Here is a 23462-nt window from a genome sequence, read left to right as displayed (position 1 = left end):
GTTAAGCAGCTGACTTCAACTCAGGTCATGATCTTGTGGTTTGTGAGTTTGGGCCCCATGTTGGGCTCTGCACTGACAGCTTGGAGACTGGAGCCTTCTTTGGATTCTGTGTCTCCCTCTATCTCCACCCCTCCACTGCTCACACTCTGTCTTTCTGTCTCTCAAAAAATGAATATTAATTTTTTTAAGTCTCCATCTTTCATCCATATTTTTAAAATGATTTTTACAATGGCTCTTTTACAGCCAACATCTAAAGTATTATCTATTGATAGTTTTTCCCCTTAGTTGTTGGTCACATTTTTCTCCTTCACATATTTCAGAATTTTTAAATGTAAGCTGGACATGTTGTCCTAATAATTATAGATTGACCTGGGTATTATTTTCCTAAGAAGTTTAGCCCTTCTCCTAAAGAGATATGGTGAGGAATTAATCACCTCAATTTGTGCAGAAACTGAGTCAGGTCAGGGCTGGAGATAAGCTTTTGTTAAACTCATTCCACTCCTGGTTTTCTTCCTATATTTGGGGTTTATGCCTATGATGTGTGTGTTTCAGGCTCTCTTCCAGTGGGACTCCTACTACAATATCTTCAAGGCTGCAGATTTCACTCTGCCTTCTCATTCCCCTCCTTAGCTACTCACACTGTTCTAGCAACTTATTAAATATTCCATGGAAAGAGATGGCTTTGTGTTTGGGGTTCATCTAAATTCTAATTCAGCTGGATTTTCTATTTCCCAGAGGTCTCTCTCTCTCTCTCTCTCTCTCTCTCCCCCTCCTTATTTGAAATGTAACCTTCAGCTTAAACCCAGACCTACCGAATGTTCACAGTATGGAAAATCGTCCCCATATTCAGCTCTCTCGTTTCTATAAAAATATGGTTTGGTATCTTTCTCTATGTTTTCACTCTTATGTGGATCCTGAGAAACTTAACAGGAACCCATGGGGGAGGGGAAGGAAAAAAAAAAGGTTACAGTGGGAGAGAGCCAAAGCATAAGAGACTTAAAAAATGAGAACAAACTGAGGGCTGATGGGGGGTGGGAGGGAGGAGAGGGTGGGTGATGGGTATTGAAGAGGGCATCTTTTGGGATGAGCACTGGGTGTTGTATGGAAACCAATTTGACAATAAATTTCATATATTTAAAAATATAAAAATAAAACAAAAATATGGTTTGGAATATTAATTCTGATACTATTTTCAACTTATTTAGTGGTATATATGGCTTATTGTCATGTATTAAATTTTACTCAGTAGTGGAAGTCGTCTACTTTTTAAATTTTTAATTTACTATATCATAGGCCTACATGTAAATATTTTAAAATGTTCATATATAATTGTGGGGCAATACAACTTTTCTGAACTTCTCAGTGCCCTTGCAAAAAAACCCTCTAATCTACTGGTGCACAAAGGGTGTATATGATATAGAGACACAGAATATTTGCTTTCACTTCTGTCAGAAATATTTTATCTTCACATTCAATGAGAATTAGATCTGTAGCCATTTGTCTAGTTAATTTATCTGATCCAAAAGGGTAATAAAACCTCTCTTATCTCCCCAAGAGGGCCAAAGAGTCAGAGACCAGACAAGGTCTTAAATTAAGCCCCATGGTGCCAGGAGTACTGGAACATTATCTCTCTTGGTTTTTACATGTTAAAAAAGGAGGAAGTTCAGCATTTGGAGACATTATCTGTATATTTCTGACCCTTGCAAAGACATATTTATATTCCTAAGGGAAAGGGTAAGAACATAGGGCCCTTTCCCTCCCATTTTAATAGAATATTTTTTTTTTGTTCCTTGCAGGAAAGGAGGAGGTTGCCTGTCTCCACGATATAAATGGAGAAAATCCATTGTTCTCTGTCCCTCATTTATGAGGTAACAGCTGCTACTTGTATGGAAAAATATTGTTGCCTCTTATGACTGCCAGACTGAAGTGTGAGGACTTATGTGGTGACATCTGGCTACTGATCTGGATGTAAGCATCAGTAAAGTACTCTTTTCTTCTGACCCATGTTTCTTAATTCAAGTAGGATAACATCTCAGACCCTTCATAATTCTCACAGAACAGTAGTACTGAATAAGAATTTCATATTTTAATTAACCCAAATATTAATTTTCATGTAAAATGAAAACTCTTTTAGTGACCTGACTAATTTTTCCTGATTGCATAGATCAATGTTATTCATTCAGTCAAGCAACAAGCATTGCGTAGATACCCATTATGTACCAGTCACTCTGCTCTGTCCTTTGGATACAGTAGTTAGTAAGGCAGACACAATACTGGCCCAAGATGAGGATACAGTTAGGTGGAGAAAATATTCAATTCAGTTCAATTCAATTCAATTCAATAAAATGTTCAATTTAATAAAATATGATAATTTTTAAATTTGATTCTTATATTCCTACCACTGATATTAACCAATTTATCTAAAAGAGTCACAGCAGAAAGAAATCCTGATTTTATGCCCATGAAATAGTTTTCTTAGAACATTTTAGATAAGTAGTAAGTTCAGAATTGATAGGAATTGCAACAAAAGTAATCTAAAAGGATGGCATGCATGTATGTGTTGAATATATGAGAATGAGCGAGTATATGTACATTTGTGTATGTCTGTGTGTGTGTGTCTGTGTGTGCATGCATGTGCATGTATGTGTACACCATCCATGAGGCTCTATCTCCATGAGGTTGAAGGTGAGAGGGTCACAGAAAGTTGTTTGTTTGTTTGTTTGCACTTTCATTCATATTCACTCCACAAATAGCTATCAGGTGTATCAGGTGCTAAATGCTAAAAACTGTTGTGAATTCAATACATTAACCAAATTATTTGTTTTTGCCTGTAAATATTATATTATTATGATACTGATATTATGATACTGAATAACTGTTTAAACTCATTTAGTAGTAATCCTATATAGAAACTTAATTGTAGGCATTCAAACAACATATCCCCTTTCACAAATTATGAATTTTAGCTACTTTAGCATTAATGTTAATTATTGGCTACTGAAAACTTTATTTTCATGAAGATAATGATATTTAAGAAAGTTCAGGTTATTTTAAGTTTATTTATTTTGAGACAGAGAGCACGTGAGCAAGAGCAGGGGAGGGGGAGAGAGATAGAGAGAGAGAGAGAGAGAGAGAGAAGAAGAGAGAATCCCACACAGGCTCCACACTGTCAGTACAAAGCCCAATGCAGGGCTCAAACTCACCAATCATGAGATCATGACCTGAACCGAAATCAAGAGTCAGATGCTTAACTGACTGAGCCACCCAGGCGCTCCAAGAAATCTCAGTTTAAATACAAAGAAGCATCATTCTACTTAAAAGCAAAATACTTCCATTTGTCAACAAGACAAATTTAAGAGGTGACCACATATGAGTCACTCTGATGACTATCACTCCTAATATTTAGGTCTATAAGTTATAATATGCCCTCTACTGTATATATTCAAATTCAAATTTCATAACAATTACCATTAACTATTCATTCTATTTCTGCCTTTTTGCAGAAATTAAAATTAAAATGCATATAATATAAGGACCTGGAACAATTCATCAAAGTTCATTGTAATTAATTGGATATTTGAGATAATATGTTCCAGTCCTCTTTAAAATGTTTCTTACATGTAACCTTCTATTAATTTTTATACTAGACATTGTTTCTCAGTGAAGGAACATGTATTTGTTATAATTGGCAAAAGCAAAAATAAAGCACTTTACCACTATGGGAAATATGTATACTTTACATCAATACCTAATAATGATACTAACATTACAAAGGCACCATCCATAGCAAAAATAATGTGAGAACACAAAACTGACATATGATAGAAGTCTAGCCATTTCTTTAACATGGATGATAACAAAACAAAATCTTTTCCTGTTGATTCTTGCTTTGAAGAAAAAACACTTTTTCTTCTTTTATAATGTGAAATAAGAGGAACTGAGGAAAACTGTTACTTTAACACAAATGATTATAAAGAATTTTCTGCTGGAGAAAATACCATTATTACAAACAGTATCACTGTAACTTAGAGTGACTAAATAACACAAACCAGGAGGTAGAGACACAGATGATTCTAAAATAGTCACATCACAGTAGAAATGCAGTTGGAAAGAGGTACCTACCCAGAATTTTTCTTTCCGTCCTTGTGCACCTTTCAGTGTGCCCCATCTACAGATAATAATAAAAAATATTGACATGGTTAAAAATGTTTGATTTGCATTTTGATAAAATGTTTCCACCTTGTTTTACTATGGAAGTGCCATCATTGTCCTACAAAAATGTGCCTGCACAGTTTTCATTTTTACCATAACCTTATTTACTTGCTCACAATATACTCCTCTATGACCAAATGGCTTAAAATCATACTCATTTGTCAAAGAAAATAAACTGTAGGACAACTGGGGCATGGAGGTTTTTAAAGTATTTAAAGATGTCTCCCCTTCACATCTAGCTCCCTGAAACTCTACTCTAAATGGCATAAACTAAAAATCTCCAAGACGGCCAACAAGCATAATATAAATACAGATGAATGTCCTAAATAAAAGAATTTTTCATGAAATATGTATATGTGTGTATTATTTTATAAAATGGGTAGGTACCTAATGTGGAATTTCTGTTCACACATGTAGGTATGGAAAGCCAATGTTTTACTCCTAGTACTGGTCCATTTTCAGTGTGGCATGTAACAATCCACAAAGAATCCAAACTTCCCAAATATCTCATGTTTTCTCTTGACTAAATCCAGTGATGGAGATGTTAGTAACATGTTCTGTCTACTAATGACATAACAAGACTTGTCTGATATCGCAAAGTGGGAGGTGTTAAGCACAGGCTCCAAATCCTATGTTCTTCTTCATGGTATATTTCTCTCTAATGAATGTTTCTCTCTAATAAATATACAGTCCCCAAATGTAGCATGTCCTGAACAGCAACAGTGTTATGTGGAGGAAACATGTGGACTACCACGTTCATGTGCTGTGATGGATTGGGAGACGACAATTCTGCCCGCATACAGCCCTGCCAGTCCCTCTCTAGTAGTCCAGATCTCAACATCAGAGTTCCTTAAAGTTAAATCCCTGTATCCTATATCTGGAAGAGATACACATCCATTCAAATATTTTCAACATGTCCATTTGCCAGAAAGCTGTTTTTAATAGGGTACAGAATACAATGATGGCACCATAGCACAGAGGTATTGCCTTAAGAAGGCAGGTTTATGGTGGAGATCATGGCATTCAAGAAAATACATTAATGCAATCAGATCATTTGACACAAAAAAAAGGAGGGGAAAAAATGATGTGGAAGTTGGGATAACACTGAAGAACAACTTTTCTTCATTTTTTTTCCGATCGAGGCTAGGAGTGGTCATTGCCCTGGTCCCCATCTCTCTCTTGGTTTTCTGCCTCATACAGAGATAGTAGACTGGAATAGTTTAAGGTTTCAAATATTCTGGGCAGTTTAATGTGTAAGTTCAAGCTAGTTTAATTCTGAAAAACATTTTGCAGGGTTTTTTTTAATTTTTAAAATTTTTTAATTATTTTAAGAGAGAGAGAACAAGCAGGAGAGGGGCACAGAGAGAGGGAAAGACAGAATCTCAAGCAAGCTCCACACTGTCAGCCCAGAGACCAATGCAGGGTCTGAATTCACAAACCATGAGATCATGTCCTGAGCTGAAGAGTCGGACACTTAACTGACTGAGCCACTCAGGTGCCCCTATTCTGGAGTTTTAAAATTGTATTTACATCCTTGTAACTTTTGTATAAAAAGCTATCACCAGGGGCGCCTGGGTGGCTCAGTCAGTTGGGCGTCCGACTTCAGCTCAGGTCACCATCTCGAGGTCCGTGAGTTCGAGCCCCGAGTCAGGCTCTGGGCTGATGGCTCAGAGCCTGGAGCCTGTTTCCGATTCTGTGTCTCCCTCTCTCTCTGCCCCTCCCCCGTTCATGCTCTGTCTCTCTCTGTCTCAAAAATAAATAAAACGTTAAAAAAAATTTAAAAAAAATCTATCACCAGTGAAAATTATAAGTGCCTCCAGATCTTCAAAGGTCATTCTGTACTTCAAGGAGTAGGTCATATCTGGAACTTCAAGTTGCCCATTGTCTACTCATTCATCATAACTATCCTAACAATTTCAGAAAGCATTTACCTCAATCAAACTTCCTTCCAGGTGCTCCAGCTACTAGTTACTTTAGCTATTTACATAAAATACAAGAAAAAATTAGATGTATCTAAGGACATCTAAGATGTATCTGTCCAAAATAAAACAGGCAGGAGAGGAATCCCATACCTGAGATTCCACCAAATACAGTGAGAAGTTCAGGGCACTTTGGTTTGAGGAAAGATAGAGCCTTCTAAGAAAGCAAGCCCAAGCAAAAAAGAGGTATCCAGACAGGACAAGCTTGATCCAGCAATTAAGCCGTGATCAAGAAACAGTAGGAGTTGGGGCATCTGAGTGGCTCAGTCAGTTAAGTGTCCTACTTGGGCTCAAGTCATGATCTCATGGTTCGTGAGTTCCAGCTCCACACTGACAGCTGGGAGCCTGGAGTCTGCTTTGGATTCTGTGTCTCCCTCTCTCTCTCTCTGCCCCTCCCTCACGTGTGCTCTCTCTGTCTCTCAAAAATAAATAAAGAAACATTTAAAAAAAGGCAGGAGGAATAATTGAAAGGATAATTCTCTGTCACTCAGATCTGTCCAAGCTCAGCTCTCACACTGGATTCAGGTAAATTTAAAAACCAGAGACGGCTACTGCACTACAGCTACATATTGCATAAAACACACTAAATACCACTCAGAAGGGAATACCCCAAATGTGTCCTTTCCCTTTTCTAAGATCTTTCTAACTTCCTGGGCTCCAACGCATTGACGACTGTGCGTGGGAAGACAAAGTAGTCCTCGACAGAGGGAGGTAAAAAGACACACAAGAATAATACGCCCTAAGATGAGTACTGCGTTTGTTGTCCAGTCCATTTCCGATGCCCCTTCGCACTCCGAGAACTACTGAGACACTGGGGACAGAAAATCGACAACTGTACGTGGGGTTAAGATTCAGCAAAATAATAACTACACATAATTCCACTACCAACAGATCAGAGACTAAATTTAAGGAAACAGAACATTTTCTCACAAGGGAGAAGACACTTAAGAATGTAATTGTTTGTCTTATTCTAGTATCACCAAACAAATCAAGAGTCGGACGCTTAACTGACTGAGCCACCCAGGCTAAACTCAAGTTAAACTACCTCAGTTTGGAGACATCTAAGAAATACAAATGACTATTTTAACTTTTGTTCAATGGCTCGTGTTTTTCATACATTCCCTACATTTTGTTGAGATTATCTAAATAATATTTTCAATGATATAATAGCAATAATTCTTGTTTTGCAAATCTATCAATGTCTTGGGGTTGCTATACGCCTCAGGAAACACCACTGCTTGTTACAACTTTACAGGCATTAGTTGAAATACTTTTGTAGCTCAGAGAGAATGCCAACATTCAGAGTATTACAAACAGTCTCCAAATGGACAGAGAAGAAAATGAAGTCTTGAAATAGAGGAGAGAGAGGAAGAAGAAAGGAAGGCCACTGACTTTCAGAGTTTCAGAAACTAGGATGCTTGTGAAAGGAAATTATATACAAAAGATACTAACCATTATGCAAAATTCAGATAAAGAGAAAATATCACACCTCACCAAGGAAGCTATTGTACAGTTCCCTATGTTACAGCCTCCATGTCAAGTGACAAGCAAGGTCCATCCATCACCGGGCCTAATGTTTGCACTGCAAATTTCAGTTATCTTTTCTTGCCTGTATCTTTTTTACACAGTTTCTAAGATGGTAATCAACCCATAAAGTCGCAGTGGGGTATTACAGAGAAATACACCTATGGGTTGTTTTCTAAATATCTCATGGCCTCTGAAAGGCTGGGAAAGATCACTTTGCCCTAGGAGAATTCCCACTGCTATCATAGCAAATTCATGTAATTAAAACCTTTACCCAAACAAAAATAAAGGTTAATTGGTACAAAGCAAGAAGACTACTTATATTGTTCATTTATAGGAGAGAGATCCTCTCTTCTTTGTCTATGAAGGGCATCGATCTCTCTCTCTCTCTCTCTCTCTCTCTCTCTCTCTCTCTCTCTGTGTGTGTGTGTGTGTGTGTCTCTCTCCCTCCCTCCCTCTCTCTCTTTCTTTCTCTCTGTATATATGTATATGTATATAGTTACAGTTATATTTCTGAATTGTGGTACTAGACTTTGGCTTGCCATTATACAGTAGGATGAAATTTCTAGAAATAGTATTTATTTTCACAGATATCCTCTTGTAAACCAATGGCTATCTTTGAAGACATAAGGGTCTTCATTACATTCATACAGACTCTAAATTATTTATCCTCTTCTTTATTCAGTTATACAATTTCATTTTAAGGACTATTCATAAACATTTTAGTTAGACCAGGACCATAACCTTAATCTGTTGAGAATGTTTCCTTAGCCCTGCTAATTTAAAACAAATTATACAATAGGGTCACAAGTTTCAAAGATCTTGATAGTAGCTTTTTTTCAAAAACTTCTACTTCACATGAACTTCAGATTGTTCTTTTGCATTTTTCTACCCCATTAAGTTAAATTGTTCCAATTATTTGAGACCCATTAATACTTCCTTTCTCACAAACTTTAGTGACATCTGGAAAAATGCTACTATTGAGAAAAATCTGGGCAACTATTGTACTGCATTTGTTGAGGACGCCTGAGAATGGATGGTGAGTCTATGTTTACATTTCTCACTTCAAGCATGTGATCATTTAAGCTCTTCCTGTTGTATTCATCTTATTTGCCCACTTTTAGATAGTTCTGGAAATACTACTTTTGCCTAATATCAAGAGTCTTTCTGGAGAGACCATAAATTCTGTGGAGTGAAACTTAAAACCCATTAAAGAATGATGTAAAATTTTGTATCGCTCAGGTACTAATGTTATGAATTTCATTATACATGTTCTCTTTAACAAGGATTTTGTTCTTTTCAGATAACTGTGCTAATCAATACAACATTTTCTGAAAACTATATTTTAAGCTATTTCTAGATACTAAAATTATTGGATCTGAATAACTACTGTAACTACTTTGAATAGGATTTTAAATCATAGTGTTGCTGTTGCTGTTGCTGTTGGTGCTGTTGTTGTTTGTCCCTTGGTTTGGGTTGATTTTTTTGTTTGAGGGCCATACATTCAGTGGTGGTCATATTGGATATGGTAACTAAGAGAGCCGAAGGTACAAATTTCTTAAAGTAATATGTATATTCCTATAAATATCTCTTTCAAAAAAAAAAGCACAGGGTGTCTTGTGTACATCATCCACTTATTTCTGCCTTTATTCAGCAAACTATTGTGTAGTACAAAGAAGATATATCTGTTGCCTTCAAGAAGCTGACAATCTAATGAGAGTGATTGTTTCAATTATTTAAGACCCATTGATACTTCTTTTCTCTAAAAATTGAGTGACACCTGGGAAAATGCTTGTTTTGAAAAAATCCGGGCTGCTGTCATACCACGTTCCCTGAGGATGTCTGAGACCTATTGGCTTCCAGTATGGAATGAGAAATATATCTAATAGAGGCAAATGAAACATAAGTAGAAAATAATTTGAACCCAAAATTCATTTGAATCCATAATTGCTGCTTTTATAAAAGCATGTTTTATTTTTATTTTTCTATTGGTTGCAGTCATAGAAATTAGCTGTCTGCCGAAGGCAAAGACAGCTCCCTTCACAGAACTGAGTAGAAATTCTTGAGGAACAAAAGGAAGTGTAGAGTTTTAGGCACAGTAAGTGCAAAGTCAACCAAGAGCCAGTAAAACTTCATCTTAGCCTATTCTAAGAGCAGCACTTAGTCCTGTGGGACTGGAGAACAGTGAAGGGAGCAGCAGGAGATCAAGTTAGGAAAGCACATTTAGCTCAGGCCATCATGAGAACTCAACCACCAACCTTAGCATTTATAAAGTTGGGGCCAAGAGTCGTTCTAATATGGTAATGACATTATCCAGATATTCTTTCAGAGAGACAACTGTGGTGTTAGCATGGCAGATAGATTCCAGAGGAAGGAAGGTAGCATTAGATGAATGTTGGTCATTAATGCAAGATATAATGAAATTCTGAATGAGAATATAAGACCCATAAATGAAATATTGTTCATTCTTTTAACACCTGTATCTCCAACACCTAGAACAGTGACTGACATTCAGAGTCAACCCTAAATATATATTTGTTGAGCAAGTGAATTGAACTACACTGGCAGCAAGTGAATTGAAGTGAATTGAATGAACAGGAGGACACATATTCAAGAGCTATTTTGGAGATAAAAGTGGTGGATAGTATTATGCTAAGTGAAACAAGTCAGTCAGAGAAAGACAAATACCATAGGGTTTCACTCATATGTGGAATTGAGGAAACAAAACAAACGAACATAGGGGTAAAAAGTAGAGAAGCAAACCAAGACTCTTAGCTATAGGGAAGAAACAGATGGGATGGGCCAGGGTTGTGGGGGAGGATAGATTAAATAGGTGATGGGGATTAAGGAGGGCACTTGTGACGAGCACCGGGTGTTGTAGGTAAGTGATGAATCACTGAATTGTACACCTGAAAATAATAGTACACTGTGTGTTAACTCAACTGGAATTTAAACAAAAAGTTTAAAAACGTGATGGAATTTGTTGGCCAGTTCGTATTGATAGGGAGAAGAAAGAGTCAAGATTAACTCTAGGATTTCAATGTTGAATGAACAGGTGCATCCAAAGTGGTGTTATGTGTGCACTTCACATTGCACAGAGATGTGTTCCTGATGATCAGGTCAACGTGTCATTGCCTAAGACTGTAATTACAGAGTGGCTTCATCTACTTTTGAGTTCTCTCTACTTACAGTGATTCTGCATATTAACCTTTAAATTCATGACTTTTCAGGGTTTCTGACAGGTAAAATACTGTAAGAACCAAGGAAAGCTTATTATATAAAGAAATTGTGAAAGAACCTTTCTAAAGATTGTGGAATTCTTCTCTGAGAATATTATCTCTTAACTCACATGTCAAGATCACCTCTGTTCAAGAATCAAGTTTTTTAAAGCAGATCCAACATTCATCTAAGAATCTGGAGTTACAAGGAAAAAAAAGTTTTATTTTATATTGATGGTAGGTGTAATACACTGTAGCAGAATCATCTAGACCAAAATGTTGCAATGCATCCGACAATTTACCACTTCTGGGATCCCGGCCCAGTCTATTCTGGGCCCAGTAGACTGACAATAGGAATTCAAATTCATGTTTTCTGGGCAGACCAATTCTGTATTAGTGACTACAGATCCACACAGATAAAAAAGAAAGTTTTGGACAGTGAATGTGTAAAGAAATCTTAATGCAGTACATCCTACTAGAACAGGAAATTTAGGAGGAAAACAGGGAACAAATATATAAGAGAGCCTGATATGGAACCCTTCTTATTAAGTAAATGAAAGTCAGATAGGATATAAGTATAAAAAAACCACCAGATGAGCCTCAAACCAGTAACAATGATATGACTACTCTGGATATAGGATTTTGTTTTTAAAGGTGAGATTGTAGATAGATAGACTCTCAGCTCCCTTTACACAAACATTTGGAAGATTAGTACAGTAAGAATGAGGCAAAGATAAGCAGACTTTTGTTGCCTTATGAATGTTCTACCAGAGACACTTTGTAACTTCATTCAGAAAAATACTCAGGCCTAGTGAGTATAGCAATGTTGAACAAGATAGAGAGCTTTAGGGGGTACTAATTAATGTTAGCTCAAAGATGAAACAAAATAGATTGTACAGGAAAGCAAAATCAGATGAGGGCATTCCCCATCTCCCTTCATTTTCCATTGAAGCAAAATTAAATCAAGTCAGGTTTACTCAATCTAAGACCAGATACTTTTATTGATATGTTCTGCCACGGGACTACCAATTTTGTCATAGTTTGGAGAAGCAGATGGAGATTTGTGAAAAATCAAATATTTTTTGCATGAAAATGTCAGAGATGATTGTGTATTCCTAATATTAATTAATCATTTTACCAATACTATTTACTGAGTTGCTGCTATATTGCTTATCCTATCCTATCCTGATATTTCAGGAAGCGAAAATATTGTAAGTATAATACCACACATAATTTGACCTATAAAAAGGAGTATAGAAGAAAATAACAACACAGTTGTGCCCAGATATGCTCTGGTCATAATGGTCTGCTGGGGTACTAAAAGAATGAAAGCCCTGTATATAATATATTGACAGAATACAGGTAAAGATGTTCACAATCATGTGAAATGTACTTAGGAGAGAGAGTACAAGATCAAAATTATCCATCATCAACAATGACAATTAACTAGGGTAGTATCTTATGAAGATATACTTCTAGGGAAAACTTCAGTCCTTTGATGTTAGGAATAGAAATGGTTGATCTTCTCACAAAATCTCAGCACTTAAGGAGACTCAGAGATTATAGTATAATCCAGGCTATGACTCAAGCTAAATTTGACCCACTGCCTGTTTCATAAAGTTTTATGGGAAAAATAAAGCTCATTTATTTACATATTATCTCTGTGAGCTAATGGCAGAGTTGAGTTGTCAAGACCAAAAGGCACAAAGAATTAATCTGACTCTCCTCCAATTTCTTTTTTTTAAAACTTTATGCATTTAATTTGAGAGACAGAGAGAGAGAGAGAGAGAGAGAGAGAGGCAGAGAGAGAGGGAGAGAGAGAGAATCACAAGCAGGCTCCCTACTGTCAGTGTGGAGCTGGGCATGGGGCTCAATCCCACAAACCAGAGATCATGACCTGAGCCAAAATCAAGAGTTAGACACTTCACCAACTGAGCCATCCAGGTGCCCCTCCACTCCAATTTCTTTGCTTCATAGGTAAAGTAACTAAGGCTCAAGGAGGTTAAGTAACATTTCAAACTATACGGTAAGTGAATAAATTGGTACAAGCACAACTAATAACACAAGCAGTAAACAATAGAACTAGCAGAAGACAGAAATGGGTGGAATCATTTATAGTTGAAATGAGAGAAGGCATACAGGCCTTGAATAGCGTGTAGATAATGCCAAGAGAAAAGGAGGACAGGCCTGAGAAAAGAGCATGAAATAACGCCTAGAGCTACTCTGTGCGCATTCAAAGAGGTATCACGAAAGGTTTGGAAGGAGGACGATTGTAAACAACCATAAAAAGGTAAAACTGGTGATGGTGAATAAAGATAGATTAAAATGGAAAAGTATAGGGTTGAAGGCACAAAGAACAGTTTGGCCATTATAACAATATTCCAGTCAATGTTGCGTTCATCATACCCAACCATCTCACTTGTATCCTGAAATTTAATGAATATAATCATAACAATAACGGGGATGGAAAATAGTATTTACTGCATTCACTTGAGGCTCAAAATAAATCATCAAAGCTGTCACTTAATATCACAAGTAGTATCTATTCAGAAATTTATATTTAAATTTATATTTCTGCAACCTTTCCCTTTTTATTGTAATGTAGACTTGGCCTGACTTTCTTTTTAGTCTTACTAAAGTAGTCTGTTATATCCTACATGTTTCTGTTTAGAGAAGACATTGTAAATTGCCATAGCAACACATGCCTTTTAACAAAACCTGCCAATCCATTCATTCATCAGAATTGTCATATGTATCATATTCCTGGAACACAGGATAAAATCTTGATCCTAGATTCTGAAGAGGTAAGCGTTTAATAATTTGCTTTCTAAAAATTACAGTGATTACCCTGAAAGTGCTCTCTGTTTCAAGGAACAACTGTTCCATACTCCAGCTGACAGAAAGTCAGAAGCCGCTGTACTTCCTATTCCTGATATCCCCTCCCCCACCACACATCTCTAGAAATCCATAAACATTTATTTTACTTAACCTCCACGTAAATTCTGTCACATTTGAAATTTTGAGGGGAACACCTACCCAAGAAGGTATCAGTTTATAAAACAAAATCACAAAAAAGAATTGAAGCTAAATTTAGAAGGAAGCACTCTACTGGGGGCTAGTAAAATGCCATCACATAGGCCCCCCAAGCTCGAAGTATCCGCAGACATTAACACTCATTCACCAAGAAGGTAAAGTATACTTTCCCGATTACTAAAAGCCATTCTCAGCCTTGGCATAACACACTGCCCCAGTTCTTCATAAATCTAATAAATTGCCTATAATCATTTCCCTCAATGGAACCATTTGTTTATGTACTGTCTTTCCTTCATGTTTACCAACAAAGAAATTATTCTTTCCAAGCATGCTGATTTTACACAATCCAGTAGAGTTAAAGGGTCTGTGACCAAACTCCTACTACTTATATGGCCTTCTTGGTACAAAATCAATCATATTATCTAAGGCCATGACACTTTTATCACATTTACCAAAGAAATTAATCATTTGCTCTTACAATCACATTTCTCCTTCCCATCTCATCCTTATTCACCTACTTGTGTTCCCCAAGTAAACTGGATCAAAAAAATTTTCTTAATAATAAATTGAAATAGTAAGTGTAAAGGGGTATATCATAGATAAGTACTCATTAATGCCATACTTAAATCAGCTCCAAATTATAGTTTTTAAAAATAGCTCTGAAAACAGGTTCAGAGTAATTAAAAAAAAAGAAAAGTATGAACTTAAAAAACATTAAACAAAGTATGAAGTGAGTAGTCGACTAGGTGGCACACAGGCTGTGTCATATTTAATCCTGTCTTTTGATTAAATTATTGTCCAATGTAATCGATGAGCAAACAGATATATAGAGATTAAGTAACTTGCCAGATATCACCCAAAGAGAAGGACAGCATTAGCATTTGTATCTAAACTTGACTCCAAAACACAGTTCTTTATGCTCTGTAGCATTACCCCCACAAACTGTACTGAAGCAAAAATGATTTTAGAGACCTTTATGTGTATATGTGAGTATGAGTGTGTGTGTGTGTGTGTGTGTGTGTGTACATATACAATGTAATATATGTTTTATTTTTTTTAGTGTTTATTTATTTTTGAAGGAGAGAGACAGAGCATGAGCAGGGGTCAGGCAGAGAGAGAGGGAGACATAGAATCTGAATCAGGCTCCAGGCTCTGAGCTGTCAGCACAGAGCCTGGTGTAAGACTTGAACTCACAAACCACGAGATCACAACCTGAGCCTGACTCGGAGCTTAACTGACTGAGCCACCCCAGCACCCCTATTATATATGTTTTATAAACCATGTTCTTATGTATGTCAAGTGAGCTTTCTAAGAATTTATTTTATTTTATTTTATTTTATTTTTTTTTTTTACATTTATTTATTTTTGAGAGAGAAAAAGAGAGACTGAGTGCAAGCTGGGGAGGGGTAGAGAGAGAGGGAGACACAGAATCTGAAGCAAGCTCTGAGCTGTCCTCACAGAGTGCAACACAGGGCTGGAATTCATGAACCGTGAGATCATAACCTTAGCTGAAGTCCCAAGCTTAACAAACTGAGCCACCCAGGCGCCCCTGTAAGAATTCTTTTTAAAACAATGCTCCTACCATGCCTGCACCTAAATAAGAATTGGGCTTTTTTTTTGGCTACTGTTGTTTTGTTTTATAAAAGGTCAGTTTGTAGTAATAGCAGTTATAGAGTAGAATGGACCTGGTCAGTGTTTGAGATGTCAAATCAATGAGACACCAATGTCAAACAAGAGAAAACAAATGGAGCACAAACAGTTCTGTCACTTTGATTCAGTACTGACATACAAAGGCAACACGATTCAATCAGGACTGAAAATAGAAGAAAAATAAAACTCATTTATCAGTTTCACCATCCCCAGGTCCCTCTCTACAGAACCTCCCAGTGGTGTTTTTGAATGATTGATTGATAGTTTTCATCGTTGCACCAAATTAGTAGGTCTTATTTTTATTTTACTTATTAAGGCTCTTCATGTTATTCATATCATTATCCTCAGCATCTAGCCAGGTGACTAGTAAATAATCATTGCACAATAAAATTGATATAAATGTTAAGAATCAATGTGGGAGGGGCACCTGGGTGGCTCAGTTGATAAAGCACCCGACTTTGGCTCCAGTAATGATCTTGCAGTTGGTGAATTCGAGCCCCACATTGGGCTGTGTGCTGACAGCACAGAGCCTGGAAGCCTGTTTTGGATTCTGTGTATCTCTCTCTTTTTGTCCCTCCCTTGCTTGCTCTGTGTCTCTATCTCTCTCTCAAAAATAAATAAACATTAAAATGTTTTATAAAAAAACTTAAAAAAAAGAATCCATGTGGGAGGCATTTTTAAGTAATTTAAATAATTACACTTTTTTTCAAAAAGTTAAAATATTCTTGGAAGCCATTCAATATAATAGCCAAAGGATTCTTTTAGCCTTTGTATAATCTTAACTAATTAGGGGTTTTTATCATCAAGTTTAATTCACATACAATTAAAAAAAACATATATGAATGCTAAGTAAACCCACATAGGAGAAGTCAAATCTGGCAGGACTTAAGATGGAGATCAAAAATATTTTAATGTGATTTGCACCTGCAATTATAATCATGGACACAAATGCAAACATTTAGCAAGAAGAACCAACCTCTATTTATTCTTTCTTTTTCTGAAGACTATGATATCACCAAGCCAAAAGGGCATTTTTCAGTATCTGTTTTCTATAACCTCTAAACAACATTTTATACTATTAACCATTCCTGCCTTCTTGGAACATTCTCTTCCCCAGGTGTGTGTGATAGCTAGCTTGGTCCCCCATCTCATGATTTCTGCCTAGTCTCCTTGACTAGCCCCTCCTTCTCTATTTCACCTTGAAATACTGGAGTTACTCAGGTTTTGATCTGCAACCCTTCTATCCCTTCCCAGGGTTTCAGCTACCATCTAAATGCTAGTCATTTTCAATGACTTCTCTATGGGTTCATAAAATCTATGGTTTCACTCCAGAAATACACATCATTGCTTATTTCACCTTTCCATTTCAATGTCTCCGGAAATCTTGAATTCAGTAATCTAAGTTGAATTCTTGATCCTTCTTCTGTTTCCAATAAATGGAGCATCTGTGCAACCTCTTCCTCTTGAAGGTTACTTGGGACTTGTTTGTGACACCTACCTCTCCAATCAACATCCATTTCAACAAATTACCAAGTCTTGCCAATTGTACAAAAAAGATATACCTCACACTCATTGATTCATATTTACAACTACCAACCCAGTCCAAGCTACCATTATTTCTTGATCAGAGCTTCTGACATTAATTTCATAAATGATCTTCCTGTTTCACCTTCAACCCCATAATTTCATCCTCTAAGCATCACATATAGTGACCTTTTTTAAAAATGCAAATTTTGGAATTTTCCTGTTGAAAGCCCTTGAAAATAACTTCTCTAAAGCTTCGGGTGAGGTTCAAAAGTCTAACCATAACTACAAGGCTCTGCAATCTTTGTTCTATACCTACTTGTGTATGTAAAGACTTGTCTTTCAACTGCATTATCCGTATTTGTGTTTATCCTAAGCCATTCCTAGAAATTCCCAAAAGACATAAGGATGGTGACTAAGAGGAGATAGTGAAGCAAAACATTTGAGGCAACATAATCCTTAAAAGAAAGTGTAATAATTGGCTGTAGAGCAGGAACATTTATCCAGTAGTGATGAACACCAATAGGCACTTAGCACCATGTCCCATATTGGTGCGGTAGAGCTTGAGCAGAAGCGTCAACATACCATAACAATGGAGCAAGGAGCTGCACATGTCAACCTGTACTTCAATTCAGAATACAGACTGGGGATTGTACCAGAGACCAAGATAGTGAGTGAGGCGAAGAGTGACCTACGACCCTGTCTGTTGGCAACCACAGAGTCTGGATAGATTTCTTTTAGTTCATGGAGAAGGTAAAAGGGGAAAATTACGTGAGAGCAAACACATATTCATGGTATATAAAACATTATCCTATGCTCTTAGAAAAAAGACAACACCTCAGAAAAATTATTAACTAAGAGAACTCTCTTATGCAATTGAATTTGTATTCTCAGTGTATTGAAAGAAAATTTGGCTTTTATGCACTGATGACATGAGCAGAGTACACATTGAGACATATGGGTAACAAGATAAATAAAGTGTAAGTACTATGAACAAGTTAAAAGGAAAGCAGGTAAGGCAAGGAAACTAGTTTCAATAGCATATTTCACACGTGAGTCTAAGGTTATGGTGAGTCAGAACTGATTCTTCAGGAAAATAAAATAAAGGTATAAAGTGTTCATTTGATAAAACTTCGCACAATGCTCCATGGTATCTTGAAACAAGACACAAGAAGTTCAGCAAACTTTGTTGTTTTCCTCAGCAAGTATTTTATGACAGTTTTCCTGATAATTTATTATGCTTTTTACTTTATATAAATTTGATGACTGAGGACTCCATTTTTATAAGATTAATATTTAATTCTGTTACTTAAAAAATTTGTTGGTTTTAATTTCACACTTTATGAAATTGGGTAACTTCTACTTTATTATCTTTTTCTTCACACTCAAATGATTCAACTTTGTGTATAATTTTATTTTAAGAATTCCATATAATAACTCTTTGAAAAAAAAAGCATAAACATATATAGTAAGCTCTGCATGTATATTATATAAGTAAATATAAACATAAATATAATCCACTGTTTTTTAGCCAAAATATCAGAATCTTGTTATTAAAATGCTTTTTTAGTTATACATCTTTTGAGAATATTTTTAACTGTATAAAGGGTAGGATTATGCTGTTGAGTTCATGTATGTGAAACATTAGAACAGGGCCAATAATTTAAACACTACACAAAAGAGTTAGCAACAACTATAACTATTTTGCTAGCATAATATTATGATAATCAATTCACCAAACTCAAAGAGTTAATTTTATGGAAAAATATCAATTTAATCAAAGAGTTGAAAGCCAGATTAAGTAAATGAATGTAAGATACACTAGTAAAGATATAAAATAATTATTACCCCCCAAATAGCTTTAGAATCAGATAGTTTTAAGGAAAAGTTTCCTTATATTTATCTCCAGAAATCTGAAAGTTGCTGAAAATTATCCAACTTATTTTATGAGACTATGGTAATGTTACCAAAATCTGAAAAGGCGATAATATAAAACAAACTTTATTTTTGGTTTCTTGATAACTAAAATTGTAAAACTTGAAATAAAATGCTAACAAATCATGCACATTGGTGTATAAAGCCTATGAGCATTCTAGAATAAATTCTAGAAATATAACTGGTTAACTTCATAAATTCGTTGATAGAATATAACATTACATCTATTGAAAAGCATTCACTTATCTCAACATATATTAACAATTTCTAATACATTTTTTTTTTTTTTTAATTTTTTTTTTTCAACATTTATTTATTTTTGGGACAGAGAGAGACAGAGCATGAACGGGGGAGGGGCAGAGAGAGAGGGAGACACAGAATCGGAAACAAGCTCCAGGCTCTGAGCCATCAGCCCAGAGCCTGACGCGGGGCTCGAACTCACGGACCGCGAGATCGTGACCTGGCTGAAGTCGGACGCTTAACCGACTGCGCCACCCAGGCGCCCCTCTAATACATTTTTAAAACTCATTATGATCAAAAGTATTTTTTTAAGTAATCTCTAACCCAATGTAGGGCTTAAACTCAAGACCCTGAGATCAAGAATTGTATGCTCTACAGGCTGAGCCAGTCAGGCACCCCTAACCAAAACTTTTAAAACTCAGGATAGAAAGATGCTTCCTGGCTTTAAAAACAAAACCAAAACAAAACAAAACAAAAACCTGATCTTTATTCAAGAACCAACACATAAAGATTTAACTTCAGAAGTATTTAATTTAAAGGAAATAAAAAAATGGCGAGTCCTCTATCCAAGCTAGAGAGTTCTCGAAATCCTGGACAATTTAATACACATGAAATAAGATTTTTTTTGAGTCAGTTTGATGTGCACAATAGAATAATTTCTGTACCTATCAGTGCACCAAAGCTAATTTCCTTTCCAAATTTCACTAGTTTTCTCTATTACCTAATATAATCTTTTTTTCACACAAAAATCAAGGGTTTTTAACTGTTATTCAAAAAATGTAAATCCATGTTCTGCCCAGGTTTCCCCCAAGAAAATCAAGGAATAGTATTTAATCAGATGTCTTTGCTAGAACCCAAGAAACCTCCAATTATATTTCTAACACATAAAAGATATTTTACCTAATTTTCTCTAAAATGTTTGTATCTTTAGGAAAGTAAAAGTATTTATAGATACTTTTAGGAAAGTAAAAGTATTTATAGAAACCAAGTAGTATCACTGAAGCTAATATTTTCAATGAAATTCATCCAAATTTTGCAAAACATCAAATTGCACAATGTAATTCCACATTCCATTCCCCAGCAAAATTCATTCTGAAGTCAATTACCAAGTAGCAATTGGGAGGGGCCTGGGTGGCCCAGTGGGTTAAGCCTTCAGCTCTCGATTTTGGCTGAGGTCATAATCTCACAATTTGTGAGATCAAGCCCCATGTTGGGATTCTCTTGCTCTCCTTCTGTCTCTGCCCCTTTCCTGCTCACATTCTCTCTCTCTCTCTCAAAAAAAAAAAAATAAATAAATAAAATAAATAAATAATAAACAAATAAACTTTAAAAAGAAATAGCAATCGTGGCTTTGCTTGAGAAATCTTGAAATAAACTTGCGCAATGTTATAACTATATTATAATGCATAAATTTAACATTTTTGAAAGCATTAGAAAAGGAACATTGAGTCAATTTTTAAAGAATTTTTTAGACGATTTCACTTGTTTATTATGTGCATGATGGTTTTATTTTCCATATAATCAGGTAAATTTCTCAGATGAGAAGTTCATCTTTCATTCACAAGGGAGGAATCTGAATAACATAATTTGAGAGTGTCATTTAAAGATTTTAACCTATTTCAGGGGTGCCTGGCTGGCTCAGTTGGTTAAGCGTCTGACTTCAGCTCAGGTCATGATCTTACAGCTGGTGAGTTTGAGCCCCGTTGTCAGGCTTTATGCTGACAGCTCAGAGCCTGCAGCCTGCTTTGGATTCTGTGTCTTTGTCTCTTTCTTCCCCTCCCCTGCTCCTTCTCTGTCTCTCTCTGTCTGTCAAAAATAAATAAACATTAAGAAAAAATTTTTAATAAAAATATAAAAATTTTAACCTATTTCAAAATGTTATAGATTTGGGGCAAAGTATAGCAAATTTAAAAAGTCATTACAATATATATATCCATTTACAAATATAGCCCAAATGATTCCTACTTTTGATATTATTCACTAATAGTAGTTAACATTTATTAAATGCTTTCAGATACCAAGCGTACAAATACTGTATCCACGTCTCATTTATTCCTCACAAACACCCTTTTATCCTCAGCTTCTAAAAGGCTAAATACAGCTAAACAAATGTCAGTCCTACGATTCAGATGTGCCTGACTTCAACACACATACTCTTAACACTGTGCTGTGTCCCAGTAGTTTATCAAAGAAGATTAGTATTGAAGTGGCTTGAACTTAGAGTTGGTTCTGCAGCTAACCAGCATGTAATCTCTGGAAAATCTATATCCCTATGTCCTCTTCTTTTACATTAGGTTATTTTGTATATAAAATCCATGGTCTTTTATAGATCTTAGATGGACAAAATATTTTAAGTTTGGAAATTAGTAAATTCTTTAGTCAGTTTAATCAAATTATTATTTTAACATTTCTTTTATTTTTAACCTTACGTACTATTGAAATACTTAAGGGGCGCCTGGGTGGCTCAGTCAGTTTAGCATCTGACTCCTGATATTGGCTCAGGTCATGATCTCATGGTTCATGAGTTAGAGCCTGCACTGGGCTTTGTGCTGATAGCACGGAGCCTGCTTGGAATTCTCTCTTTCCCTCTCTCTCCATGTTCTTCCCCCACTTGCGTGCTCTCTCTCTCTCTCTCTCTCTTTCTGTCTCTCTCTCGTTCCCCCTCTCCTTTTCCCTCTCCTTCTCTTTCAAAATAAACTTTTAATAAATAAATAATTCAACCTGGGGAATATAAGTGAAATAGAATAACAGCTTAGTAGCCAAATAGCCTCATCTCTGAAAGTTGCATTTATGAAATATATGAAAATCTCAGGATATATAGAAGAGAAAAAAGGAATATTATAAAAACAAAATTCTTGAAGAATAGCATTTCCCTAAAGAAAAATAAATACAGGGTTCTTAATAATAGCCTTTAAAAAGTAAAAACAAGCAAACCTATGCTATATTCTTTATATATAAAACAAGTTCTAATTTAAGATGCTCTGAGGTTTGTTTTTTTTTATCTCATTGGAAAAAATAAACAGGAAAAATAACTGGGTAAATATTGAAAAAATGAGATCAATGAAGCAATGCAAACACCTCCTGGTATTAAAATAAACTGGTAGATGTTGAATAATAGAAGGTGAGTATTTTGAACAGCACAACCTATATAAGCAATTTATATAAGAATTTGATAAGCAATAAAAATACATTATAAAGAGTAAAGAAGAAGTGGGTAGTTCATTACATGGCCTTGATATTTTTAGCTCAGAGTTTGGAGGAAAAAAAATTAAATCGTCACCATACATCATTTACCTAAATATCTTTCAGGTATGCTTTTCACTTAATTAATTTAAAAATCATTAAAAAAAAATTTTTTTTACATTTATTTATTTTTTGAGAGACATAAAGAGACGGAGCACAAGTTGGGGAGGGGCAGAGAGAGAAGGAGACACAGAATCCGAAGCAGGCTCCAGGCTCTGAGCTGTCAGCACAGAGCCTGAGGCGGGGCTCAAACTCACAAACCGTGACATCATGACCTGAGTTGAAGTCGGACGCCCAACCGACTGAGCCACCCAGGCGCCCCTAAAAATAAAACTTTAAAGGGGTAGAATAAAAGCTAAAAGTATTGTCCAGGTCAAAACCATTAAATATAAATTTCTAAAAGCCAACAATAAACCTGAGTTTAGTCAATAATGTAAAAGGATCAATGCTTTCAATGCATGACGAGCTCATACACATTCAGATTAAAAAAAATTAAGATTATTAGAAAAAATGAATGAGGGGCAAGAGTAAAGAGTTCACAGGGAAATGCAAAGGAATAATTTATTTATTCACTTTTATTTTAGGGTCATTTCCCACTTTGCTCCTCACTTGTGCTATCTCCAATGAACCTGCATCCCCCTGGGTGAGGCTCCCTTCCTCTGTGCTCCTCTATACTTTCCTGTTCCATTCATTTCAGGACCAATGCACTTACAGGTGCATAACCAATAACTTATGGTTACAGGAATGTCTCCACCACTAGACTGTAAACACTTGAAGGTCAGCCAAGTGTATGTATGTATTTCCTAGAGCTCAGCTTGGCCATAGAGTGCAAAGAAAGATTACTTTTCCTTTTTAAACCCTGTTTTAAATCCCATTGAAATCCCACTTCTTTTCTCTGGCGTTG

General features: G+C 35.9%; 1 protein-coding gene across 1 annotated transcript in view; it reads right to left on the bottom strand.

Annotated features, from left to right (window-relative positions):
* The window catches only part of TINAG (tubulointerstitial nephritis antigen), a 142956-nt gene that overhangs the window by 5914 nt on the left and 113580 nt on the right, over positions 1 to 23462 (bottom strand). The window contains exon 17 of the mRNA XM_047860364.1: positions 4123 to 4168. Coding sequence (XP_047716320.1) covers positions 4123 to 4168 — 46 coding nt within the window. The remainder of the gene's footprint in view (positions 1 to 4122; positions 4169 to 23462) is intronic.

This window comes from Prionailurus viverrinus, chromosome B2, assembly GCF_022837055.1.
Source record: "Prionailurus viverrinus isolate Anna chromosome B2, UM_Priviv_1.0, whole genome shotgun sequence".
In the NCBI taxonomy this organism is placed as follows: domain Eukaryota; kingdom Metazoa; phylum Chordata; class Mammalia; order Carnivora; family Felidae; genus Prionailurus; species Prionailurus viverrinus.
The sequence above is the reverse complement of the archived record's forward strand: the minus strand, read 5'-3'. Positions and strand labels throughout refer to the sequence as shown.